This window comes from Cavia porcellus, unplaced genomic scaffold, assembly GCF_034190915.1.
Source record: "Cavia porcellus strain 051 isolate PalLab524CR breed Dunkin Hartley unplaced genomic scaffold, mCavPor4.1 scaffold_23, whole genome shotgun sequence".
Taxonomy (NCBI): domain Eukaryota; kingdom Metazoa; phylum Chordata; class Mammalia; order Rodentia; family Caviidae; genus Cavia; species Cavia porcellus.
In genome coordinates, this window is record NW_026947506.1 from 60,155,625 (window position 1) to 60,183,550 (window position 27,926).

Here is a 27,926-nt window from a genome sequence, read left to right on the forward strand (position 1 = left end):
CATCCCCCCATCCCGCAGTCCTACCCCTCCCACCTCCTCTCTGCAAGGCCCTCAGGAAATTTCCTAATGTGCAGGAGAGCCCTGCCCAGGGCTCCCAAGAGCGGTCCTGGGTCACTGCCTCTGTCTGTGTGTCAGTTGCATCCACTCAGCTTCCTTTAAGATGAGGAGTTCAAGTTTATATACAAATGTTCCTAGGCCACAGGGGGTAAGAGTGATATACCCAGTTAATGCGACTATGGGAACACTGAACATGAGGCGTGCTTCCCACTCACGTCACATCTGCTGGTCCTGTTCTGACCATAAAGGAGCAGTAACCCACTTGTCCTACTTCTAAACCCCCGAAAGTACCACAGTTCAATGTTCTCTTTCAAGGGGACATTTACACACAAGCAGCCTCAGTCCCAGCCTGGGATGGCATCTGTCCCTGCCTCCAACTCGGCTGAGAAACACCTTTGGCTGCTGCTGCTGCTGCTGTTACTGCTGCTGTGATTGTTGCTGTTGACGTCGATGTTAGTTTTGTTACTGGACACGGAACCAGTCCTCACCCTGAGCTGCATTCCAGGCCTTTTATTTTGAGACAGGGTCTCAGTCACCCCTAAGTTGCCCGGGCTGAGCTCAAATTTGCCATCCTTCTGCCTCAGCCTCCTAAAGCATTGAGACTGTAGGCCTATGCTGCTGGGCTCGGCTTATATTGGGTTTTTAATCTCTCTACTTTCTAAAACAGAGAGAAGGGGAGAAGCACTCTTACCTTTGCTGGAGGTCTTGGTTTTATGGCGCTCCCATTCACGTCTTGAGCTCTGCCCAGGACCCGCACTCCGAAAGACCAGCCACCAAGGCTGTTGATAGTAAACACAGTGTCAGTGTCCAACCAGGCACATGGGACACAAGACGGCACCAAGGGGACATTCGCGAGCTGCAATGGTCAGAGGGATCACACAGTTCTGTGCCCGGCCTGGGGCAGGACCACGTTAGCCACAGCACAGAGGGGGTGCCCCAGCACAAACACGGTCACCTGTGGCCATGGCAGTGACCACAGCGCTGCGCTGGACTCAGGTCACGCTGCTAGGAGCCCACTACTCTAGGGCCTGCAGCCGTCTCCATCTCGACTCCACTGTCCCCTCGGCTCATCATCCTCTCTGCTCCCTTCTTTCTCCAGTCTCCTACTACCTGGTCCTGGGAGGTGTCGGGACCAGATTCGGGCGAGACTCCCCTCCCTGTGGAATTCCCCCCACACCCTACACCTCCATTGCGTGTATTAAGTGCCCCATGGGGTTTGGACCTTCGGCTTGTGAGCTGGTTCAGGCAGGTCTCCACTGATCCCAGCACTGACTACACTCCCAAAACAGCAGACATGGGACTCAAAGGCGCGTCTTAAGCTTGATAGAGATTTTTCTGAATAGAGATTTTCCAGTGGCTCCCTGAACCCACTGGAAAAGGTGAGACAAAGGGACAGGAATGTGACCTCCCTACCCGGGGCCAAGGGATTCATGCATTCATTCACTCAGCAGACACGGGCTGGGTGCCAACCACAGCAACACAACACGTATATCCATGCATGATGGTAGCTCCTGGAATGCACGCTTTCTGATCCGCCAGAAACTGCTCGAGTGCTGGGTGTACAAGTTCCTAGCGTTGAGGAGCAAAGGCCAGGGACCACAGGACACGTGACAGACACTAGGAGATGGCAGCAGAGCTGCAAGGAAGCCATGCGGGAACAGCCAGGCTGGTGTCTGGGGCTGTGTTACAGAGGCCGGCTTCCTGCACAGCCCACAGGGTGCCCATGTGTGTGACACATCTTGTGATATGCAGGGGACTCAGAAAACTCAGCAGTGTGGCAAATGTCACTGATTGAAAGCAATAAGTATTTGTCCCCCTCATCTAGAGTCCATCACCACCACCCCCCCAGGCTGAGGGAAAATCAGCACTGAAACTTTCCCCTAACTCCCAAACTTGCCAAGGAGGAATTTTAAAGAGGGAGTTACACCAGGCTCCCAGGCTGCTGGGAAGCCTAAAAAGAGGTACTGTTCCATTTTATGTCAGCATCAGGATCTCTGCGGACTCACCCCTGGAGACCACAGAGGGACACACGTGCTGCCGCAGGTCAGAGCTGACGTAATGCTCAGCTGAGGGACCGCTGAGGGATCTCAAGGGAGAGGATTCCCTCAGCGCTTCCAAAAGGGAAGTGAGCAGAGAGGAACCTGCTCAGGGTTCAAAGTGGGGCTCCAGTAGCTGTAGGAGCACCCAGAGAGGAGTCAGACTTCTGAGTTTTTGAACTATTTGCACGTAAAACATTCTGTATCCATGGCTCTGTGTGTCCAACCAAGTCTCTGCATGGTGTGGACAACTGACCTTTGTCACCATTCCCTAAACAACAGAGAGCACAGTTGTTTGCCTAGCAGCTACATCGTACCAGACATGACAGTCATCTGGAGATGGTTTAAGGCACACAGGAAGTCGCAGGAACATTTCATGCAAATACTGTGCTACTTTTTATTAGGCCATGTTTGCATTGTAAAGTTTACCTCCCCAGAGCGGAGCTGGTGCGTGTGCATCACAGCTTCATTCTTTGTCCATCCCCTCCCCCTCCCTTCTTTCCCTGTCCCTCCATTCCTTGATCCATTCCCTTTTGGTAAGTAGTTTCCTATTATCTATCCTTCATTCTGCTCTTTATCATCTGAGTTTCTCACATTAGAGAAACCATGTGATATTTAAATTTGCGTGTCAGGTTTATTTCACTTAATGTGGTCTTGAGTGCCTTCCTCTTCCTACAAATGGCTGTGCCTATCCTTCTTTAGGCCACAGTAGTGTTCCATTTGTGCAACAGTGTGTTTCTTTCCAGTCATCTGTGGATGGATGGAACGGCGGCTTCCATACAAAATCTTTTTGCTCTGATTTGGGGCCCTAGTGCAACAAGCCCTGTTTGTGTCACAGGGACATAAATTATTACAAGTATTCACAACATCCATGCAGGTGGCAAGACAGCTCTGGTCTTGGTAAACACCCAGAGAACTCTTAGGACAGACAGTGGTGGTGACCTACAGCACCCATCCTCTAGCGAACTGTTTGTATTATGAAAGATCAAAAAGGTTCACCATCATTTTAGGCTTTTGGAGAAATCTATCAGGTGGAGGTTGTTTAGGTCATCACTTCTGTGATTATAAGCTGAATCCTGGAGTACAAGGGTGGCCTTCAGAGTCCTGCAGATCTCCAGTGATGCTGACCTTGGCCTCCTCTGATTTATCGGAGGAGTTGATGCCTTCACGTTTCTGAAATAAGGGAAGCTATGAAAAGCAGAAAGGAGCCTCAGCTACACGGGGGAAGGTCCCTCAACCACCTGTGCCCAACAGAGGCAGTGTGTGCTTTGTCTCCAGCTCTGAGAACTGCCTCCTGTCCACAGTGACATCCTATCAGATCTGACAAAGCAGCACAGGGGACCACCATCCTAGGAACAAGGCATCCTAGGAACACTCAGTGTAGATGCTTACTAAATATACACTCACCAGATGAATACACAATTTAACAACAAAAACTACTTAGAGATGAGAAAGAGTTGAGACTCATACACCTGCATAAGACTTTCTAAACCTAGAAAGGACAGCCTTGTGAATATAAAAGTAAAAACGTTAATAAAATGAGTAGTCACCATTGAGATACAAAAAGTGTCACGGGAGAAATATCACAGTGACAAAAGGAAAGACAAAGAAATCTTCAAGGCAAGATAAAGAACTTGAAAGATGGACTGGGAGATCATAGCATGAGATGTAAAAAGGCATTCTAACAAGAGACAAGGGGAAATGGATGTGAGGAAATGATTATATCAACAATAGAGGAAAATTGGCTTGATCTCAGTAAAGAATGAAGTCTGCAAGTCTGCTGCAGAAAAGGTTTCAAAAAGGAAAGAATTCTCCTCTCCAAGGATAAAGAAGGAATCTTACATATCACAGTTGCCTAGAAGAAGAAAGAGAATCAGGAGGAGTGCTCCAGACTAGCCTGCATGCCTGGAGGCTGTAAGAATAAACCCCATTATAACACACCCTAGAGTTTAAGACTTCCTAACCTCTCTCCTCTCAGTTTGAAAAAGCGGGGCTCTTCTACTTAAAATGCTTCATGACATCTTCAGGAAGCCCCAAGACTTCCTGAACTGCGCTCATTTCTCCGGCTTACCCTCTAGAAGAACTTGCCCACTCCTTGCTCTAGAAGAATCTTTCTTTCCTGTTTGCCTGGGAAATACATATTGACCTTTGCAGATTCTCACAGATGCTGTGGTTTTATAAAAGTCGTCCTTTACACCCTCAAATGGTACCTCCTGCAACTTAGGTACAACTGCTGCAACAAGCATCTCACAACAGTTCCGAGACCCCCCATCTGCCTGGCAACCTGAATGTGAACTCTCTCAAGACAGGCCTCGCTTCTCTGCATATTGCTATGGTTTGGAAATGGTTTGAGTGGGTCTCCCTGAACTTCATGTGCCAGGCTTCTGGTCCTAGTCTGGGGATGCTAAGGTGATAAAACCTTCAAGGCATGGGTCTTGCCGGAATATAGCTGGATCCTTAGGGTTTCGGTCTCAGAAGGGATTCATGCTGCTCTCCTGGTGTTGAATTAGTTCTCAAGAGAAAGTAGTGAAGGCTGGATCTGGAGTAACTCAGCCAAACTGAGGCTACTGATATCAATGAATGATCGAGGTCCCTCCTTCAGAGTCTTTCAACCCCAAATCTATAAACTTACAGCTCTGGCAGGGTCTTGAGTTGATTCTTTGGTGGCTCAACTTGGGCTCTTCTGGATTTCTGGTGGGCAAACCCTGATGTTCCCTGGTTGAAAGACGTTTATAGCTTCCATGTGTGAGGCACAAGGCTCTCTGCAGAGCAGTGTGTGCAGAACCTGCTGTCAGCCTACAGGTGACTTGGGGACAGGAGGAGAGCACACACTTTATAGACTTTGCTGAAATCCTAAATCTGACCTCTGATCAGGGCCTGGAAGGCAGTGCATGCCAGGCCTCACGTCCTGTTCATCAGGGGTTCTGGGCTGTCACCGTGAGGAGCCAGCTGCATGCGGGCCAGGGGTCCAGTGGCCCCACTGGTCTACACATTTGCTGTGAGGCAGCCTAAAAGGCGCAAAGGCTTCCCAAAACGTATTTCTGCAAATTCTGACCTCAGAAATAGGGAAAGTGTTCATAGTAGTTTTTTTCCCGTGTTGGTGATAAAAACCAGTGCTTTCTCACGAATAAGGTAAACACTACCACCACTCTGTTACCCCAGCCTTCACACTAGAAGTTTGTTATTTGGGAACCGGAAGAACATGGTGGATAGATAGCAGCAGCCTCTGAGGCTCTCTGAGAAACCGCACTTGAAATCTAGGAATGGTGCCGGGCAGGAAGTCCCAGGCAAGGTGGGATATTCTTTGCTGACCCAGGAACAAACTAAATTAAGAGAAACCACTTGGAAACGCAATCCTGGTGATATAGCAGGCACAGATAAGGTCTCAGCACAGAAGCTGGACCCGCACCACTGGAAACTGAAATTTGAATTACCTGCAGCTCCTGTTTCATCCCGGTCGGCACATCGTGGAGAGAGGTGCAAAAGCTCGGAGTGGAAAGCGTTGAAAGGAGTTCAGAGCAGGACTGGCCAGGTGCCCTGCGTCAACCCGTAGTGAGTGAGCCAACCGGGACCCTTCCATAGAGAAGGAGGCTTCAGTGGAGGACATACTCAGACCGGGCAGACTACCCGGAACGAGAAGCTGCAGTGACTTCAGTCACATATCCCCCTCTCAAGTGGGATTGGTGGAGAGTGCCTGGCCTGTCAGATGCTGCTGTCCCAGTGCCTAGAGGTGCACCCTAGCCATGAAGCCTGAGGTAGGCTGACCTGGAGGGGCAGGCCCACCATAGGCTACCCAGGTCTGTGTCTCCTTGGTGCCACTGCGGTGGGCAGGAACACCTAGCCGGTGCAATTCAAACAGACTGTGGCCAACAGGGAAGGAAGGTGGGCCTCCTATACAAGCTTAAATATAAGGAACAAAGAATATGGGAAGAGGGAGCAACAAGAAAGGGTCCTTGGGCCCCAATCCTGAGAAACATGCAATAGTAGACACGGCACCAATAAACATAAAGCGCTATCTCCAGAGCCTCATAGACAAGTTCAGGAATGAAGTTATTAATGACCTGAAGCAAGACATAAGTAGAATAGAGAAATGCTAAGCACCACCCAAGAAAAAACAGATGGTGGAATGGAAGAACAAAAAAAGGGGGGAGAATTGTTTCATGGAGAAGACAGAGAAAACATAGAATACATAAAGCAGGTTCAAAGAGATTACCAGGAAACTAAAAATTCTATTGAAAACTGGCATAACAGCTTGAAAGAAACTAAGGATAGATTATCTGAACTGGAGGGCAGAATTGTAATATGCGAGCATGAAATGAAAAACCTTAAAAGTAACAAAAAAACAAACAGCAATAATACAAAAATTAAGAAGTGGGGACACAAACAAATGGACTACAAGAGCTATTCACAGAAATAATCCAAGAGAATTTCCCTAATTTGACAAATGGTAAAGATACTCAGATATTATGAGGCATACAGGACTCCAGCTGCCTACAACCCAAACAGAGCAATACCCAGGCATATAATAATCAAAATTCCAGAAATCCAATATAAGCACAGAATATTAAAAGCCATCAGAGACAAGAAACAGATCACTGACAAGGGAACATCCATCAGAATTACAGCAGACTTCTCTGCACAAACCATCAAATCACGAAGAGCGTGGGGGGAAATAATTCAAGCTTTGAAAAATAATAACCTCCAGCCAAGATTGATATATCCTGCACAACTTTCCCTAGAAATTGATGAAAAAACAAGGTGCTTCCAAGATAAAGAGAAACTAGGGGAATTTGCAACCACTAATTCAACTCTACAGAGAATACTGCAGGATAGTCTAAAAAAAGGAAAATACCAAGATGTCAGAAATAGTGGCAGAGAGGCCACAATGAATGGAGCAGAAAACGAAATGGAGAAGACAAACTGACAACAAACGACAGAAAAAGAGCTTAACAGAAATGAGGCAGAGAAGATTGGAAGGTAGGAACAGCAATTTTGGAGAAAACAAGACATCATAATAGCTAGTGCTGATTTAGTATCATCTTGTTTAGAAGTCCCATCAAACGTGTATTTTTCTGTCTCCACTGGTCTTAAAAGGTTGTATCTTATTGGATTTTATTATATATGATAATATAAGCAAAAACTTTTATAGACAAGGAGTTCATATAGAAACCGTTGTTCATTTTCTGTCAATTAGTTCGAAATATCTTGTAATAATGTCATCCTCTTGAATGGTTTTACAGTGTCTTGATATGTTTGGTGCTACAGTATAAGAAGTTATACTCAAAGATTTTAAGGAAACAGACACTATGGTAACTATTTCTATGTCAGGATATCTTGTGGTGAAACACTATTTTGCTTAAGTGGTTATGATTTGACCTGCGCTGTTCTGTTGTTACGCCCTCTTTCATCTCAATCCCCCTTTTTAAAATTATTTACTTTTTTCTTTTTATTTTTTTAATTAAGGGAAAAATAAATAAACAATAGCAGGATACATTATAGTAACTTACTCTGATTTCCTATTAACTTGATTTGAAATCCTGTATTGCCCTCACCATCTTGTTTTGACTGATTTTCCTCTATTCTGCTTTGCTTGATAGTACCAAGTTCGAAGTATAGGCATAACTGTGAAGACAATAAAAATCATTATAATGCCCATTCCGGTTGACTATTATTTTCTTTTAAAATCCTGTAATGTCTCCAATGCTTTGGTTTTATTCTTTACTGTTTAGTTCAATTTCATTATAACTGTCAATTCTTCTTAAAATAGCAAGAGGCAGTATGGTAACTATTTTTGATCACCTTATATTTTGTTTTTACATTATTATGTCCATCCTTTTGATTTGACTGACTCTGTTCTGATATGTTACATTTGGTTTTACTCTCTTCAAAAAAAGTAGTAAGAACTGTGGGAGTAATAAAACCCAAAATGTGTAATTGTCATGTACAAAAGAAAAGAAACTGATCTAAAGGTTATAACTGCATATATGTTTAAGTGTGTAAGATAGATAACCATATTACTGAGTGTTTTTTGGATCATTGAACAAAACTGTTTGCACTCTAACTGTTTTGAAAGTCCACTTTATATGCTTCAAATTTGTAACTTGAACAACTATTTCTAAGATGAGAATACGTAATCTATGTGATTTCTTACTGTTTATTTTTTAAATTTTGTATTACTTGTCTTTTTCTGTGTTTTTTTCCTTATTCTCCTCAAATTAAAAAAAAAAAGAAGTTTGTTATTTGAAATCCTTAAGAACATTAAAACTATTGCTGTTTGTCTTCATCCAGGCTGCTCTCACAAAAGACTCTACACTGGGAGATTTCTCAGCAACAGAAACTCGTATCCCATAGCCCTGGAGGATAGAAGTCAGGGACCAAGAGTCCCAGGCCAGGTTCCACAGGAACTTCTTCTGGGTCACAGCCACCTGATTCACTCACATGGAACCCACAGTGTCATGAATAAAACTGATGCACAGCCATGGCTGGGACAGGCCCTGCCCTGGGCTCAAGACACAAAGCCCATGCAAACTATAACCACGGTGACTGAGGTTTGCTGGTCACAGGCAGCTCTGGGGCTGATTTCTCAAGCCGTACACAACTGAGTATCTTACCTACCATGTGAGAGGCAGTGAAACCATCTTCTGTGCCTTGTGTCTGTTGTTCTAGACAAGGTTTCTGCTCACATCCTTGTCTGCAATTCTCAGTGCCTGACTGGCTCTGGGAACTGCTCCTCTTATAAGTCATTTCTGCTTTGCTTTGTTCTGTTTGAAGTCTTTACCAAATTTTATTGCTGTAGTGAATGTTTCTTTAACAATATCCCAACAGGGAAGAAAGGCGGTCTCCAGCTGGTCTTGTCGTCTCTTCAGAGGGCACAATCCCACTCACAAAGGACCCACCCTTCTGACCTACTCAGCTTCCAAGCACCCTGTTAGTATGGTGTCTGCCCTGGAGAGCTGATTTCCACACGTGCATTTCAGGGAAACACACTCAGTCCAAAACACTTCTCACAACCCACCGGACAAGTTTTGAAATGTAAAGGAGAGTGCATTTCTTACCTGAAAAAGTACATCTCTGCCCTCTCATAGTGGCCTGGTGTCATTTGGAGGGGAGGGTAGTCAGTGGTCAGAGGCTGCACCATGAACAAGCCCATGGCCAAGGCCACGAAGAGGACGGGCAGCAGCAGGTCACAGGCCGTGCTCTTCCAGGTTCTGCACGTGCAGAGCAGCTGCTTCCTCAGGAGCACGGCCATCTGCACCAGGAGCAGCCGGTGGCCACGGACCAGTGCAGGCGCGGTTTGTGGAGGTGAAGTCACCACGGGAGAGACACCTGCAGCCAGAAAAGGACACTCGGGTGAGTGGGCTGTGGGTGCAGGAGGATGTGGCTCCCAACACCTGCCTGGCTCTTCTAATGGTGACTTTTCTATAGCGACCCTTTCAGAAGACCACGCATGCTCAGTTTGGCACCTAAAGGGCCACATGTGGTCCTCCTGTGTCCTTGCTCTAGAAGGCAAAACTCTGAGATGATGTTTAATGGTGGCGTAAGACACAAGCCCAACATGGAGCTCTGATCTTGCTCCTGATAGCAGAGGGACAAAATGGGCCAGTGACTGCCATGAAGCCTAATACCTAGATGCAGATTCTAATTCCTCAAAGACAACAGCTGCAGGAGGTTCTCTGAGCCCCAAAGGGCTCAGAGGAGGCGGGGTGAGGGGTACAGGAGACCTGTTCCCCTGGTTAGATTCCCCCGCTCTTCTTGTCATCTTTCCCTCTTAACTTTCAACCTGAAGTCTCTCCTGAGAAATCCCCTGCTTGTGAACAATTCAGGTCTCAGGGCAAAGCCATGCCACCCAGCTGCCCCTGGTTCAGCCTGCAGCAGCCCCTCTTGCTCCTTCCTCCTGTGCAGCCAAGGTGGAGAGGAGCTGTCAGCCCTCAGTCAGGGCCCCCATGCCACCACAGCTATCCCCTTCCCTGGAGACCCTGGCAGTCCTGTGTCCCCTTCTTTCTCCTCTGTGGGACCCAGCAACTCTGAAAACAGTCCTGTCATCACAAAAGTACATGGGTAAAATTTAGAGGAAAATCCTGCTTTGTGCTCTGGTGATCTGCAAAAAATCACCAAAAATCTGCAAAAATCCTTTGCGGAGGATTCTGCAAAAAGTCTCTGTATACACGCTGTGGGGTAACTGGTTCCATGGGACCAGTGAGGGAAGAAGTCAATCAAAAGCCAGGCAGACCTAGGGCTGTCCCCTACACCATGTCTCACACAGGGACCAGTTTTCACCATGAATGACAGCAGCTTGCCCCAAGGGGCTTCCTAAACAAACTCCAACACCAAGTATTTCAGAAGAAAAGCAGTCTTAGGAAAAAACAGACACACTGGGCGGACTGTCACGCTCACACATACTGAAGTAAAACTCGGTTACTAGAAGAGCAGCCACCAAGGTCTTTCCTGGGCAGCTGGACCACTTGGAAGATGAGTGCTTCTTACACAACCTCATAATGGGGCTATGGATCCGGAATGGGACACAGATGGGAACCAAACTGTGGCAGTCCTGAGACACGGACTTCAGACTCTGTGTGTGGCAGGCTCTGGACTATTTGGTTTCCCTCCCCAACAAAATTAACACAATAGAGGAACTGAACTGAAAACATAAAGAAACACCCAACACAGAGACAGGCATTGTTACAGAGGGGTGCAGATGCCAGTGCCAAGTGGTGAGCGCCTCCAGAATGCTAGAAAGCAGGCAGAGCTTCAGAGGCATCCAAGGGTGGGAATTTAAGATGTGAATGTTTAAACTCAAAAAGGAGATGCAAACAGGCACCATGAATTATGTGAATCCCACGGAGGTGGGCAGCAGGTGCCACTGACCACAGCAGTGCAGGAGGCAAAATGGGATAGGGGGAGGTTGTAACTGCCCGGGCCCTGGACGAGGCGCCCAGGCAACAGTCACTAAGTGAACTTGTACTGTGTAATACCCCGTCACTGTGTGCTATAAAAATACAGGGATCCAAGAGGTGATTTGTAAGCCACACACACCTCAGTCACCTGGAAACAGGGCTGAAATGCTGACTTCCAGGCTCCACTACAGACAAAGTGAGTTTAGCTTTCCAGGGGTTCTGATGTGTTCCGCTGGGCTCCAAGACCACCGCATTTAATGCATGGGCCATGCTGACTCCAACCCCCACAGAGAGGCCGCAATGCTCAGAAAGTGTAACATGAGGCTCAGGGCAACCGTTCTTCACATACAGACGTGCGCTTCCTGATATTTTCATGGGGTAATAATTCTAGTTAACACCAATTTGTGGTCTGATGGATGCAGACCTAGAAGGATCATTATGGAAGCTACCTAACTTGGGTAAAAATAATTCCAATGTTTTGGGGTTGTCTATGTCCAGGATTTCTAAATCTAATTATTGTTATAGCTGCTCCATGTCTTCATTGTTTTAACTTAGCAAGTTTTTCCCTCCTGCAGAGTAGGATGGTTTATTTCGTTTAAGTTCAAGAGGAACTCAAAGGTCTCTGGTTGGTCCTATGATTTTCCCTCCCTACTTTTATCATTAGCAGCTACCAGAAGGTACAGTCCATGGTTTACATGAGTAACCAATTTGACATCTAGCTGCCCGCACTTAACAAGCCTGCAAGCTGTGCACTGTTTCCTATTAAGACACAGCAGGCAAAGGCCGCGAGTACCTGCGTGCATACCAGGAAGGGGCACGCTGGGTATCCGCATAGCAAGTCTGCCCTGGTGACAGGTGGGCATGCAGGCAGAGACAGCACAGAGGCTGGTGCTGCCGATCATGCTCACTGAGACAAGCATCAAGGTGGCAATGGTGACCAGGTCACAAATCCAATCTCAGGCACCTGTATCCTGTGCAACTCCTGGAAAACCACGTAGCCCTCTAAATGCCAACTCCCTTGTAAACTACAGACTTACAGTGTTTTTCCCCCAAATGGTGAAGATTATTATTAGAGCACTTATTAAACCATCAGAACAGGCACACGCTGACCTCTGTCACATCAAATGTTTGCCTGACAGTGTCAGTAAGTCTGCAAGGAAAGGTGTGTCTCATATTAAGAAGAAGAAATTTTCTCCACCTTCCTTTATACTTTAATTGGACGTAAATGAGAATCATCAAAGGCTGGCATAAATTTATATAGCTCTTCCCATGAATAATTTAACAGACAAAATTAAAACGCTGGGCCAAGTAGTTATGAATTGTCTTATCTGACTGATGAGCGCAATTAAAGGCAAGGAATCCGGGTATCTCCGGAGGCACCTATGGGTTCCCAGCAACTCCAAGACTACTGAGCTGCTTAAGGAGAGTGCCCAGGGATTTCTCTTTTCTTTTCTTTCTTTTTTCATCAGTGGTGGCAGTTGTTCAAACATGAATGCTTGGTGGGGAACAGCTTAGAATATCAAGGACTTGGCAGGCTCCTCAGAATACAAGGTCCACATGACTAGCTCCCCCAAAGTATTCTTGAAGTTTTCCAATGAAGTTTTACCCATGACAGTTTTCACTTCAGTATAAACAAGATGAACACTGCAGAAGAAAGCAGACACACGGAAGATATAAAGACCGCAAAACAGCCAATCTGCGAATGCTGTCAACGGAGGCAGTAATTTGGCTTTTAAGATCTAAGATAATGTTAACACCTAATCTTAAGGAGTGTTCAAGGTGCAGAGTCTCATACAAGGCAGGTAGGAGAACAGATCTCTAAGATAAAACAGAACTACACACACAGGCCTTCTTACATCTACCTTACATCCAATCTAAAAGTTTAGCATTTAAAAATCAGAAATGCATCAAATAGATAAAGCAAGGTGATTTGTGATCTCCTGTAGAAAACATTTCTGGAAGTTGGAAAAACTTAAACATCTAACCCAAGAGGACCAACTCAGCACATTACAGGGCCAGGTGCCTTTTACCAAACAACTTCTACACCCCATGTGCGATTTGATGAGGGAGTTTAATCCACATGGTCGCCCAGCTGTCTGAGCCTGGTTCCACTCTCTTGAAGATTTAATTATGTGTAAGACTAGGGCTACTCTGATTTTTCTCACAAGTTTCTGGGTCTATTTTTATTCATCTTGTAGTCAATAATTGTCCTGTAAAGACCACACTTACAGGCAGCCCAGTTTTATGAGCTAGAAACAATGTAACACACTGTTCTCTGGGTTACAGAACTTTAAAACTGAAATAGCTTTTAAACTATGTAGCTCAGACTTTTCATTTATTTATAATCACATTCTGTTTAGAACTTATGAAAGAGGTTAAATTCAAGGGAGTAAAATGTATTTACTGGTGTCTGTAGTACAGATGGTTCTTGCACCACTTGAATAGGTTTTCAAGGACTCGTCATGGAAGAGCCAAATATGTAAAAAACAAAAACAGTCAGCTAAGCCCGACCGAGGGGTTGGAAGGTACACAAGGCTTGGTCACGGGAAGCTGCCCCAAGGAGGGCTGCCAACACTGGGACTGGAGATTCAGAAAGTGTTCATTGATTGGGGTGGGGTGGGGGTAAGGAGAGTGCGCAGGCTGCTCCCAGATCTGAGGCACATGGGAAGCATGATGGCCACTTTCCATGGCACTGCGGTCCTGACCCTCAACTTCTGCACCATGCACGGGCAGGAAGAAGCATGAATCACTGCACCAGTCCCGGCATCTCAGTGCAATAGAATCAGGTGAGCGGCACAGAGTCTTAAAGTGTTACTCATTCCACTGAGAGCAAGGTTTAGCAAGATGAGTGGACACCTGGGAGATGGGTATGGACTCTGCCAACATCCCGCTGAGGAGGCCACGCAACCCAGTCCCCAGAGTCAGGATGCCTGGGTTCCAGCTGGGCTTCTAGATTCCCCTCCCTTGCCCCATTTATGAGACCAAAAGCATGCATGGGCTGGGCACCAATTTGTGTCCTGGGAAAAACAAGATGTGTGCCATTTATACAAAGCATGACTTGAGTTATTTTACGTGTTTGCATTCCCCAAGAAGAAAATTAACAAATCAAATGGTCTCTCATCAAGGAAGAAGAGAGTGAAGAGGAAACAGGAAAGAAAAACAGAAGCGACAGAAGTCAAATGTGTCTCAGCACCTGTGTGCTTAGTATCACAACATAAAGCTCAAGAAATAATTATGTATAAAATAGTAAGGTAACACACAGACACATTTTAAAACCATGCTAGGTGGTTTTAAATTTAACTTTAGTTAAATATACATTTCAAAATCAAAATCCATCTTAATTATGCTTCATTCTTTAAAGAAGTTAGGAAGCTGAGGCTGTTTATATCAAAACTGTTCTGCTGATAACCTCACAACTCTATGCTGCCCGACTTTATCAACAGCTTATCCGTTCATGTTTCATAATAGCATTTTAAAACATGGTGTTTTTTCTTTAAAATTTTTTTTTAAAACAGCAGCTAAAAGGGTACTTCTCTCCCCATCAAGTCCTAAGTTTCTGATTGCTACACAGCTGACACATCCCTGACTGCCACTTTGAAAAGCTCACGGTGGTTCTAAGAGCCAAGGTGTGCTGCTAAAAGCATCGCATTAGGATTGCACTTTGGACCCTGGTCCTCTTTACACCACCACACTGCTTTGCAGGATTGAAAGGTTACTGGGCCGTGTTGGGCGGAGCCTCCCTCACACAGACAGTGATGCCAGGCCACCCCGCTGTGTCATTAACTACACCTACTATCTGGTCAAGTCCCCGAAATGCTGGCCCTGGTTGTTCGTGAAGCACCACACAGGGCTTCCATGGTCTCTAAGTGGCCCCACACTGGACTCCCCACCACAGCAAGCTTCAGAGCACTGAGTGCTGTGAGAAGGGACTCCAGGGGCCTTCGCTGTGGCCCTATCACCCTCTCAGCCACACCCACCAGTGGCCACTGCTCTGACCATGCTCTGGAGGCAGGAAGGACAGAGTCCAGGCTCACGGGCCCTGCTGCGGGGCCTCTGCCTGGGAGAAGTTAGGGTGATCACACGAGGAGGAGCCTGAATTCAGCTCAGGAAACACAGTGAGGATCAACACGTGGACTAAGCAGGAAGCAGCAGCTCTGGCCGTCACCTGGCTCCCACCTGAACCCTGAGTTCCCCTCCCTCTCTGCTCATCTCCTTCCATGCCTTTGCCCTCTTCATTTCTGATGAGCCCAGAGCTGGGAGGAGTCCAGCTGATTTCACCTTGTCCTCAGCTTTGCTCACACCTTCCCCCCCAACTGACATGCTCCACAGGAGCCGATGATGGAGAGGACGCTGGGTGCTGGCCAAATGCTAGGTTCAGAGCCCTTACCCATCACCTCACCGAAGGGAAGTTTTCCTTCCCCAGCTTCATTCCTCTACTCAGAAAGCTTAATTCTGCCCGTGCATTTCTTCCAGTTCCTTTACATTTTGATTCTACTCTCAGGCGTGGTGATCACACCTAGTGGGGTCACTCACTGTACGAAACATTGTGATTTCAGGAGCCTTCGTAGAAGCAGTACACTGTGAGAAGCATGTCAGAACTTTGGTTCATGAAACACTCCGAAGCCGTGTTCGGGTTGGCACCAGCAGGTTTAGGTTTTCATTTTAAATATCATAGGTTAGCTTTTTGCACGCAGGTGGCCAGGCCACACACAGGTCCTCAAGTGTCCCAGGGAGCTCCGTGGGAAGCTGAGAGTGGAGAATGGGGTGAGAGGGACCGTCAGACCACTAACAAAGCCTCTGTTTCAATATGACCTTTAAGAGAATAAACATGGAATTCAAGGCAGTTTGCAAAGTCCTGCTTTTACACGGTGGCCTTAAGACAAGTAACAGCAGCTGCTCACACTATTCCAAGTGTCTCTCTTTGCTAAGGAGGGGAAGAGAGAGTTAAGGAACCAGAGATAAAGAATCAAGGTAAGGATTGAGCAGCCTTAATCCATAATTCCACAATCTGCACTGCCCTGGAATCAAAAACTTTTTGTGCACTAACATGATCCTCACATGCACAAAATTCCCCACCATGAAATGTTGTTTTGTGTGTACAGAATCATCTGTGAGGCACATGCATCAGGGATACATAAAACATGAGTGAGTGCAGTGTTTAGGCCAAAATCTCTAGTTAGGAATGTAGAAATATGCCAAAACCTGAAAAACTCCAAAATCTGAAATACACTGTTATGGTCTGTACCTAGAAATCCCCCCAATGCCTTGTGGAGTCACAGGTAGGACCCAGGGAAAGTGATTGGGTTATGGGGGCTCACACTTAATCTGCTTTTAGGAGGCAGAGCTTGTCACAAGGATTGGCTACCGTTGCATGATCTCCCACCCCACAACATCCCTGACTCCACTTCCTGTCCCAGCCCCGAGCAGCTGTTTCTCCTCCAAGCCCCTCTGCTTTGAGACACTGCCTTGGAACCAGCTAGGTATGGATTGAAACATGTGCCCTCTTATAAAGTTGTGTGTTGGAAGCTGTGTCCCAGTGACAAGAAAAATGACTGAGACACACATCCAGCCCCAAGCATTGGGCACAAAGGTGCTCAACCTGGAATCAGTTTGGGACAGCCTATTCTGCCATCCTTAGCCCTGCTAAAGGGTGCTGCGGAGGTGTCGAAGCCAACCCAGAGGACACGCTGGTCGCAGCTCCCTGGCAACACAGCTGTCCAGTGTCCCAGCAGAATTGCCCAAACGGCTCCATCCTTTCTTTAGAAGCAATGGCTACACCTGCAAAAAAGGTAAAGCCCCCCGAGTCAGATATCTCAAGGGAAGCTGATATTCCAGTTCAGGAAATAAGGACTGGAACCGTTCACACCAGCCTCGGGTGCTTCCTTGACAGCTCTGATCCGAAAGGCTGCAGGAACTACAGTTCCACACACCGTCTCCATTCCCCGCTGCCCCTGAGAAGCTGCTGCATCCTGGCTGTGGCCACCAGCACTCAGCCTGCCCACGTCCATCTCAGCTGTTTTATTTTTGTGAATCCCATGCTGCAGGGCACCTGCCGCATGCACAGGGCTGATGCTAGCTCACTGGAGAAACAAAACCCCTCTGGCATCGTAACAGGCAGCAGCCAAGTCCCCTCCCAACCTCGCACACAGAGAAGATGGTGTTTGAAGTTCAAGGAAACGTGGACAAAGCCAAAAAAGGCAGCACTCTGGGTCTAACGCCTCGCTGAAGCCTGAGAGACGCACAGGAATTGGGAAGAGGTCTTTGAAGACACAGAGAAGTCCACGTGGCAGGCAGCCCTGCAGGAGATGGCCATGCACTCTAGATTGTCCCACAGAGCAGAGGACAGACTGCAAATCCTTCAAACGAATCCCTGCCAAACTGCTTTCCATCGTCAGAAACAGCAACAATTACGAAGGAAATACAGAGAATTAAGTTGTAGGACAAAAACAGGAGCAGGATTTTATGTAAAGTGGCACTGGCAAGCTGGAGAGAGGAAAATTCCAGTGCAATCTCGGATCCCACATGAGAAGATAAGGCCTTAGGAAATGTTTTTTAAAAAACTGCCAATACCTACAGTAGAGAAAATAACCACATGCCCCACTCACTCAGTGTTAAGATAGATTTATGATCTTTCACATGAACTTTAAGTGCAGAAAGACTAATAGGGCACTTTTCACAGGAGAGACCGGAGGCCAGAAGAAATCACAGGGACCTGGGTGTCCATTAAATGGCTGAGTCCTCAGAATTGAAATTTGTAGGACATTGCCCGCCAGCACCTAAGAAGATGCTACTTTAATAAGGACCTGGAAATTTTTAAGTTGCTTGTTTTAAAGGTCTTTTCTCTTAAAACTGTGTCACACCCAGAGCAGCTGCATAGCAGGAGGTGACATCAGTGTGGCTGGCAAGAGAAGGGCATCTCACAGCCCAAAGCCAGACTCTCAGCCTGACCTGTATGCACCAGAAGCCCAGCGTGAACCTTCGTGAGGCCTCAAGGTCACTGCCTGCCTTTCTGCAGGACCCCAGGTGACTGAGCCAGTCATCAGCCAATCAGGCAAGAAATACGAATTCTGTGTAGGACAAAACCTAGGATGCAGTCAGACAGACATCCAGCTTCCACCCTCCCTCTCAGGCTCACAGCCTGTGGGCAGGCACAGCTGTGGGCAAGCACAGGTAACTGTTTAAATGCAATGAGTCTCGGGGGCCTCAAAGACTAGAGGGGACCAGGGCACTTGTCAGGAGGACTCCAACATGGTCCTGTGAGCTGGAGAGGCAACCACTGACTCTCACACCACAGCATAGTACAGGCACTGGCTCAGAGAAGTGGGGCGGGGCAGAGAGCAGTTGGGAGGATGCTGGACCAAAGGAGCTTGACCTTCCCAAAAGACTGAGCGAGGCAGGAGAGGAGGGGAGACAGGATCCCGGGTGCACACCATCCTGTTAGTGAGGATGGCGAGACCCAAGCTTACTCTTAGAAGAAGGCTTTGGCTGCGGAGTGGAGAGGGCACCCTGGGACGGTTACGTGGGCACATTTGGTGGGTAAGAGCATGCAGGACTGTCTGCGTGGCTTTTCCTAAAGGAGAGGGAAGACGATGTTTCACCAGAAAACATCCTGGGACTGATTTGGGAGATGGGAGGAGCTGAAAATACAGCCTGAAGAATTCCTCCTGGGAAGGGGGAAGGAAGTCCTCATGCCAGCAGCTGAGGCCTCACCTGGGGGGAGAGACCCGTCCTCTCAAGGCACAGGAAGGAGAGGCAGGGAGCGGTGGCACGGGAAGGACATTGGCTTAGCCGGAAGGGAGTTCTTCCAGCAGGGCCATGTGCAGGAAGTGAGAGGAGGGGACAGGAAGCAGAGGGGACAGGGCTAGAGAAGAGCTGATGAGTAAACAGGGGGTTCCTGCCAGCATTGGGAACCCTGTTCCTAAGAATTCACAGCCTGCGAGTGCTGTGCCACAAAAACCCTGGCAGAGAAGGAAAACCACGCAGTAAGTGACAATGAACTGCAGGCTCCCTCCTCTAAAAGAAGCACACGTTCATCTCAGGAGGACATGGGGGTAAGGGTGGAAAGCTCCTCGAGAGGTGATGTTGGAACCCAGGTCAGGAGAGCGCCATGCCAACAGGCCAGCATCCACCGGGCATGGCCACTTCTACTGTGGTCCAGAAGAACAGGACACAGGTGTAGGGTGCTGGGGCTAACCATCAGCTCACCACACCTGCCACAGGGCACAGCTCAGCAGGGGAGGGATTCTCCACGCCTGCCAGTTTGTGTCAGCTGCCTTAGTAACACAGCACCACACACCCAGCCACCTATGTGCCTTACAGCAATTGTCTATCCTAAAGACCAAAACACAAGCTAAAGTTATCAGCAGGGCTGATGTCCATGAGGTCACTCTCCTTGGCTTTTGGATGGTCCCCTCTCCCTGAGTGCTCCCACAGTCACCCCTCTGGGTGTGTCTGTGTGTCCCCTGCTCTAATGAGGACACAGGTCATGTTGGACGAAGGCCCACTCCAATGACCTCACTTAACCTTCACTGCCTCTTTCGAGGTCTTGTCTTGAAATGCAATCACACGTGTAGGTCCAGAGATCAAGATTTCAGCACAAGAACTTGGGAGAATACAATTCAGTCCTTAATACCAGAGCACCGTTACAGAGCAGTGGAGACAGAGATAAACCCTGAGTGTGTTAGTCTAGATACTCTATCAGGATTCTGCTTCTACTTTTACATCAAAGCAGAAGGTCTCAGGGCTGCCCTGGGAGGTTGTTAGAAATGCTAGTTCCCAGGCTCTGTCTCAGAGCCAGAGTCAACTGACCTCGGTTTAACAAGTAATCTCTGTCTGAACAAACTCTCCCAACCATCATTCCACTGCCAAGTCACTCAAGGTTTCTGGAAGCCAAATAAATAATTGAGTTGCCTCTGGATATTTCAAATACTATTATAAACATGAGTCTACCAGGTCTTAGAGAAGCCTTATCAAAAGGCAGAGAACAGAACTCAGCGGACTTCCATGGCAGCTGTGGTGCATGGGCAGGAATTTCATACTGGAAAGACCGAGGGCACACGAAGCCAGGCGACAGCTCTCAACTCGAGCCTGTCTCGTCTGGTGGTGGAGGTCAAGCCCGACAACGAGAATGGATGCAGAGAGCCCAGCGCAGTCAGATGCACCAATAAACTAACGTGAGGGCAGCTCATCGGGCGGCCTTGTTAGGCAGCTAATGAAGAGTTTCCTGCTCCGTGAAGAAGTGACTTCCACGACCTGCAGTATGGACAGAGGCTAAGTGTGCTGCTCCAAGGAGCGGTCTTCATAACTCACTTCTGTGGCAGCAGTAGGGCCTCTGTGATTAAAAAGTGTGTATTTTATATTTCATGCAGGCTCCATCCATCTCTCAGGGAAGCGAGCCGGGAGTTATTTGAAAGCTGGACCCTGAAAAACATATGGCCCATGTAGACAGAAGGACGCCCACGGGCAGGCGCAGCTGCAAAAAGGAGTCAGTAAGAGAAGAGCAATCATGGGGACCCGAGGAGAGCAGGAAGGCTCTGCTAATCGCTGTTCTAGAAACCGAATTTCTCTAGTGTGGATCACACCAAGGGGAAAAGGAAGCGTTGGCTAAGTCACTTCATTTAGAAAACACACTCTTTGTAACAGCTCGGTCTAACAGTTGATAAAGTTATCTCTACTCAAATGGACATAGACAGGGCCTTCCACTGAGTCTCACAGAGGACAGAAGTTCATAAAACTGGCAAAAGCAACGGGGCTTACACCAGATTGGGGCTTTGGTTTGTTTGTTTTTGTACTGGGGATCCAACTCATGACCCCGCTCCTGCCAGGCAGGCTCCTATGCCACGGAGCTAAACCCAGGGCCTCCAGATTGGTTTTAATGTTTCGTGGACTCACGTCTCATTTGGTAATGAAGAATGAAAAAGATCTGTGAGGGACACTTCATTTCCAAACCCTGTAATCCGAATGATAAAGTGGTTATATTTCTATGTGATATCTATAGCAACAGTGGGAAACGTGTGATTCCCCTTTCCTGGGGTTTCTTTCAAAACTCAAAACACTGCGCATTCTCACACAGTTCTGGGTTTTATTATTTGTGTTTCATTTCTCACACATTTACATAGATTTTCTTAATGTGCTCCAAATTCAGAACATGAAGTTAACATTGTTCAAACTAGATGTATGACCATAATAAACAGGGCTTACATAGATTTTTTTCCATAAAAGTTGCCCTACATTTACTGTGATAATAAAATGTTTCTAAGTACCCAGAAATCATACTTTCTTTAAATTCCTTCTCATCTATGAAAAGTATTACTTAATGTATCTTTTTAAAGAACGAATGCTCAGAAACTAAACCTTTAGGCAAAATTCTAAGAAATACTAGACAAAACTAACAGCTATGTCCAGGTAAAATAAAATTGCTAGAGTAGAACATAGATAAGCCATGATTATATAGATGCATTTATACATATGACCATTACTATAGCAAAATTACACGAGGAATATCAAGGATGCACCTCAGAACAAAACTCGAGACTCCTATGTCTGTGCCATGCTTCCCATTCCACACACTTTAAAGACAGGCACAAGGTCCCCAAGTGATGGATGGCACTCATAGAAGGCCTTCAGCTTGGGGGAAGAGGGTCCTGCTAGGTGCTGGATTCTTCTCCCTCCGTCTGGGTGGAGGCTGCACAGGAGATTCTACCTGGCTGTGTGACTAACGTCTCGGGCCCTTGCTGTAAGATCCACGCAGTTTCTTTCTAATAAAAATACAGCTAAGACAATGTTCTTAAAAACTGTAAAGAAGGTCACAGAGAAAGAGCACCAACAACACTGCAGGGGAGGAAACATAAGTGGCGGGCAGATATACAGGGCACCTGCTGGGGGAATTCAGTGCGCCCAGTTCCAGTAGTGCTCCAGTGGGAATAGGAAGTGGCACTCAGTGACCAGACCCCTGTGCGTCCTCTCCTGGACAGGGATGGCCCTCAGTATGATGGCTTTTACTTCTCCAATCAGGCATCAGATGGCACAGGTGAGGAGAATTTGCAGATGTAGTAAAGATTCCGTTCAGATCCCTTAAACATTAGTAAAACAGATTTTCCTGCTCACTTTGGAGAAACTGCTGTTAGTTTCTGCTAAGAGCTGAGTCACCCCCAGGAGATTAGCAGCCAAAAAGTGGGGACACCTGTGAATTCTAAGGGTCCAAATGGACTTGGACAGATGCTGCACTGTAGGCAAGGATGCCCTCTGGGTGGCACCTGCACTACAGCCCACGAGATCTTGGGCCCAGAACCCAGAGTGCTGAGCCCCAAGCTGATCAAACTGGTGAGGGACAGGTGTCACTTCAATCTGCTAAATCAATGACAGTTTAATTACAATAGAAAATTAACTCAGATTTAGGATATTGGAAATGAAAAGTTGCCATAACAAAACTCAGAAACAAGGGAGTGGCTTGAAGTCAGAGAGGACAGTAAACAGATGGGAGACATCTGCGGACCATGACAGCTGTCTCTGGGCAGACTGAAGAGGAATAGGACAGTCAAAGTGTCTACTCAGGAGGATTCAGAAAGAAGCAAGAAGCAGACTACCAGAAACCGGGGAAGCATGCTATCATCTAGTGTTAAAATCTCACAGGATTGCTCCTCACAGCTATGTAGAGGGCAGAATTATATAACATCGGACATCTAGCTATGGAGACTTTCCAACAACTGAAGGAATTATGGATGCTAAACAGAAAACAAAACAAAAATTAGAAGTGATGACTTTAAAAATTCTTCCCCATCAGACTTTTGACTAACAAAATCTAAGATCTATTGATCTTATGATTTGGATGGTGAAGGCCAACAGTTGGTCACAGACTAGAACCCCCAAGACTTTGCACCAAAATGCACTTCTCTATCCCAGGTATTAATTATCCCAGATATTTGTTACAGTGATCGAAAACTGCAAGATAACATGGAAAAGAAAAAAAACTCTGGGTGTGCTTCAGTTACAGCTTTTGGCTAAAAACTCAAAAAAATTGAGGAAGTCAGACTCTTCAATCACAAAAACAGTCCCTTAAAACAAGCAAGAGGTGAGCAATGCAGGAAGATGGTGATTAGGACCTCCAGGCACCCATCTGCGATGGAGACAGCAAATGAACAACCACAGACTAACCGTAACAGGAGCCCTGTAAGTCAGTGAGGTATCTAAGCAACCAAACCAACTGTCTCCACCATGGAAACAGGAAAAGAAAACCACACACAGAATGGTAGCTGTGATGTTTTAATGCGGCCCTGCCTTACTTTCCCTGTGTTCGTGGGTTATAAGGAAATGGCTCAATTCTTCATCCCTCCTTTGGGACAGAAAGAGCAGTATGGAAGTTGTTTCTGAAGTTCTGGCCTGGCTGTGCACTCACTGGGGCACTGATTTGTTGCACCTCATGGGGAGATGACACAGGAATGGCAACCGACTTTAGATCTCAGTCTTGAAACCACCAAAAGAATCAGCAGACACAATAGCATGTGAAAGCTGAGGAGGACAACAGATGTCTGGGATTACAGACTAAGGTATCGGGGAGCAGTGGAGCATCTGAAACCTCTAAAACATGCTAGGGTGAGAGTCACTGAGAAGCTGAAGCATTTAAAACCAGCCAAGGGAAACTGGAAAGAAGAAGAGTGTGTCCATAGATGCTCAGACAGGGCACAAGCCCAGAATAGAACTGAGAGGTCCACAAGCCTTTTCCAGCTGGACTCAAGATGCAGGAACCACTAACTGGCCAATGTCTTCCGCACCACTCTACAAAGATGAGGAGGAGAGGCTGATTTACTAAATGCCAAGTTTCAGTAAATGATCACACACACACAGAGACATGCATGACAAAAACAGGTAAGCCTGCTCCCTGCAAAGGAGCAAAGGAATGTTCACAAACAGTCTCCGAAGACAAATATGCCAATAAAGACTTGAAAATAACCTCCCTAAGTATTTTCAGAGTTTAAGAGAAAGATGGTAAAGACCTTAATAAAATCAGGAAGACACTATACGAGCCACATCAGAATATCCACGAGGAGACAAAAATTATTTTAAAAATATAAAAAAAACAAAAAAGTATAGAACTGTAAAGTACAGTAACTGAACTGAAAAACAACATCACTAGAGAAGCTGAAGAGTAGATTTGGACAAGAAAAAAGCATCAGTGAAAGTAAGGAAAATCATAAAATCATAGTATATGAGGAACAATTTTTATTTTTAAAAAGAAGTAAAATAGTCAGAAAGCAAAAGACTTATGGGATACTATGAAGTGGACAATACCTGAATTTTGAAATTTAGGGAAAAAGAAGAGAAAAAGCAGGCTCAAATTTTCAAAAATTTGAGGAAATAGGAATAAGCAAATGTAAGATCTATGAACTAACTCCAAGAAACAGAAACCGAAGACACCCACCAAGACGCATTATAAATAAACCACCAAAAGTCAAAAGAAAAAGTCACTTGGAAGGTGAGAAAGGAAGACTCCCCAATATGACTATCAACTGAGCATCTCAAGAGAACCGTGATTCCCAGAAGGCGGTGGGTGGGCATTCCAAAGGACAAAGAAACATCGTAAAATTATATATTACATCCTGCGCAAATGCCCTTCACACCTGAAAGGGAAATTAGACCCTTGCAAATCAACAGGAACTATAGAAGCACATGACTAGCAGAGCTGCTAGGAATGGTAAAGGGAGCCCTTCACATTAAAATGAAAGAACATTAGACAATAACTCACAGCTCAAACAAAAATTTTCTAGTAAACATAAATATAAATGGACAAATATAAAATTAATACCACTGAATTTTTCTTTGCACTCCATATTTTCTGCAAGTTTTAAAAGCCAATAACCATAGAAATAACCGTAAGCTCTTTTGCATACATAAATATGTAAGGCGTAATTTTTGATACCATCAATATAAAATCAGTAGAGTACAACTGGTAAAGTAAAAAGTTTTGCATTTGATTGAAGTTAAGTTAATATTAACCTGAAAGAGATTATCGTAACTTTAGGGTACTATACATAATTCCTTTGGTAAATAAAATAAGTATTTGCATGACATACATAAAAGGAAATAACAGAACAAAAACATGCCATATCAAAAAAGTACACAAAAATCAAGGCATACAAAAAACAAAATGCAAAACAAGTGCTACTCTATCATAATTTGCTTAATTCATTGCAAAAGAATTAAAGTGTGTAAGATAGACCGAAAGCATTACTCAAAAAGAAAAAGTAGGATTCAACTCTATGTTGTCTACAAAAGGCCCACAGACATGTATATGCTAATAAGATAGGGACAGATACTTCAGGGGAACAATAATTGAAAAGAAGAGGGATAGCTACACTAAAATCAGACAAACAGGCTAAGTGGATATTGGTTCCAACAAATGAAAAGGACTTCATAAATAAAATGCTCCTCTTATGGAAAGCATCAAATAACCAAGAAGATGTAACAGTTAAAGACACCTGAGCCAAACACCAGGGCTCCTACACATGTGAAGCGATCGCTTAGAGAAATCAAAGTAGAGTATCACACATCTACATCATAGTAAAAAATTTCAATACCAATTTTCAAGAATGGGCAAAACAACTTGACAGAAAGCCAAGAAAGACAGAGAATCGAATAGCACTGTCAGAAACACAAATGTAACTGATGTGAGGCTGCTCCATTCAGTAACAGCAGTGTGGCGGGATTTACATCCACAAAATGTAAAGAACTCTCACAACTCAATAACAATAACAAAAATGGGGGGAAGGGACACTGACAGCTTTCAGAAATGAACAAAGAATTTTAACAAACATTTCTTCAAAGATTTACAATAGCCTATAAACATATGAAAAGATGCCCAGTATTAGGAATCACTGATGTTAGTAAGGTTACAGAGAAGCAGGAGCCCTCACACACAGCTGGTGGGAGTTTGGGGTGTGCACAATTTACACAACTTTCTGACAGTTCCTCAAATGACTAAACAGATGATCTTGTGTGTATCTAGCCATTCCATCCCTAGATACAGACAAGAACAAACACACATCCATGGAAATCAGTTTGCATGTGAACTGTCACAACAGCATATTCATAATAGGAAGACACTGGAAACAAAACCAACACCCATCCTCTGATGAGGGGACAAAAATATGTCATAGACACAATAATGTAACACCATCTAGCTATCGAAAGAAATAAGGTGCCAATACATAGTGTCTCAGTAAACTCTGAATAACTTCTGCTGAGTCAAAGAAGCTGCTCCCAGAAGACTGTACTGTTTGACTTGTATCAAGATGTCCCCGAAAAGCCTCTTACAGTCACCCATGGCTTTGGCGGTTGGATCTAGAGTGTGACACTGGGATTAACTGTGTGAGGACCAAGGGTGTGTGATGCTGGAAGCAATGGTTGTGATTACTAAATCAGGCCACTGATTGGTTGGCACAGTTGTGGATGTGAGCGCTACCTGTCCTAGGGTAGCACCCATATAGGGTATAAAGGGACACAAGGAAGTTGCTCTTGTCACATTTGATTGCTGCTTGCTGCTTTCTGCCTTCTGCCCACCAGGACCAATTTCTCCTCTGTGATGCCCATCTGCAGTGCCGCCCTGCTCTGGAGACAACTGACTATGGACGGAAACTTCCACAAACTGTGAGCCAAATAAACCTCTCCTCCTTTAACTTTGGGCATCAGGTATTGTGTCTCAGCAATATTAAAAATGGACTAAAACAACATCTATGATGTTATTTATATAAAATGTCTAGAAGAGGCAAATCTACAGAGATAGGAAGTATGTCAGAGGTTTCCTGAGGTTGGCGGGGAGGGGTATCTACATGGTGCAGAGTGGAGATTCTTTTGGGAGCAAAGAAAAAGGTCTAAAATTGATACTGGTAGGAGGACACAAGTATAAACTCAATGCATTGTATACCTGAAATGGGTAAAATGTGAGGTGTGTGAGTTATATCTCAACAAGGCTGTTATAAAGAGAACGTATGTTTGGCACAATCATTAGGGAACTAACAAGGAAAGCTGCAATGAGAAATCCACTAGGCATCAACTTTCAAGATGACAGATGATAGATAATTAAATTTCATTATAACAAGGGCTGGGAAGCAAGTAGAAAAATTACAACACTCGAGTAGCGCTGCTAAGATTATACCGAGCATCTACTAAAAGTAACAAAACACATTAACCCTAGGTGTATACCCAGAGGTCTGAGTTCCTGATGAGTTCTCTGAAGGTGCCCTCTGAGATCTGTTACCCTCTGCACCCTCAAGCCTGGCTCTGTGATCCCTGATGAGTTTCTGCTAATAAACACGCTAGGCATAGGGGTGAACCAGAGCTGCAATCCCACCCTGGAAACCAAGCCAGGATCCTGTCCTTTTGTTAATGCTGACACAAAGAGGTCTGCGCACAAAACACAGGGTCCTCAGGGACGGAGCCCCGTGAGGCAAATACACACCGAGTAGTTTCTTAACCCACATCAACCTGCTGCCCGAAGCACGACCACGCAACAGGGAAGCCCTGAAAAGGGAAGCCCACACTGGCTTGTTCACATCGCAGGGAAAACGTAATGAACAGTGTCAGCGTTTCCTCAGAACTTTCTGCTAAGTGTAGATGTGAAGGAAGGATAAACTTTCACCTATCTATACACAGCTGTCCTCTCTGAGATGGGACAAACTCCTGAGTTTCCTGTGTCTGACCCAGATTCACCCATAGCCCACCCACTGCCCACTCCCATCCCTCCCACACACTGGTTCACTCTGACACTTTCCAACTCCAGGAACAGAGGATGTTGAACGAGGCTAGAGACCCAGAGAAATCCACTCTGTACTCACAGGGATGAGGGGGTGGCTCAGGGCGTCTTTGGTCCTGAGGCTCCATCTCAGTGCCTGGAACACCGTATGATTTCTTGTTGGAATCTTCCAAAAGTGTCAAAAACACCTGT

At 45.8% G+C, this 27,926-nt stretch overlaps 1 protein-coding gene across 1 annotated transcript; it reads right to left on the reverse strand.

Moving 5' to 3' along the window:
- Nucleotides 1-395: 395 nt before the first annotated feature.
- Nucleotides 396-27,917, reverse strand: LOC134472297 (ATP-binding cassette sub-family A member 13-like). Its single transcript, XM_063233625.1, has 3 exons — nucleotides 27,817-27,917; nucleotides 9,149-9,419; nucleotides 396-522 (listed from the first exon to the last, which is right to left on the reverse strand). The coding sequence occupies exons 1-3, from the start codon at nucleotides 27,860-27,862 to the stop codon at nucleotides 396-398; spliced, it is 444 nt and encodes a 147-aa protein (XP_063089695.1). The 5' UTR covers nucleotides 27,863-27,917.
- Between the last annotated feature and the right edge of the window lie 9 nt (nucleotides 27,918-27,926).

Bases quoted from the DNA above. Each gene is read 5' to 3' on its own strand.
- LOC134472297 (XM_063233625.1), bottom strand. From the start codon at position 27,862: ATGGAGCCTCAGGACCAAAGACGCCCTGAGCCACCCCCTCATCCCT. The intron at 9,420-27,816 runs GTGAGTACAGAG...TTCTGGCTGCAG, and splicing joins TGAGCCACCCCCTCATCCCT to GTGTCTCTCCCGTGGTGACT. The intron at 523-9,148 runs GTAAGAAATGCA...TTCCGTGTCCAG, and splicing joins GCAGAGATGTACTTTTTCAG to TAACAAAACTAACATCGACG.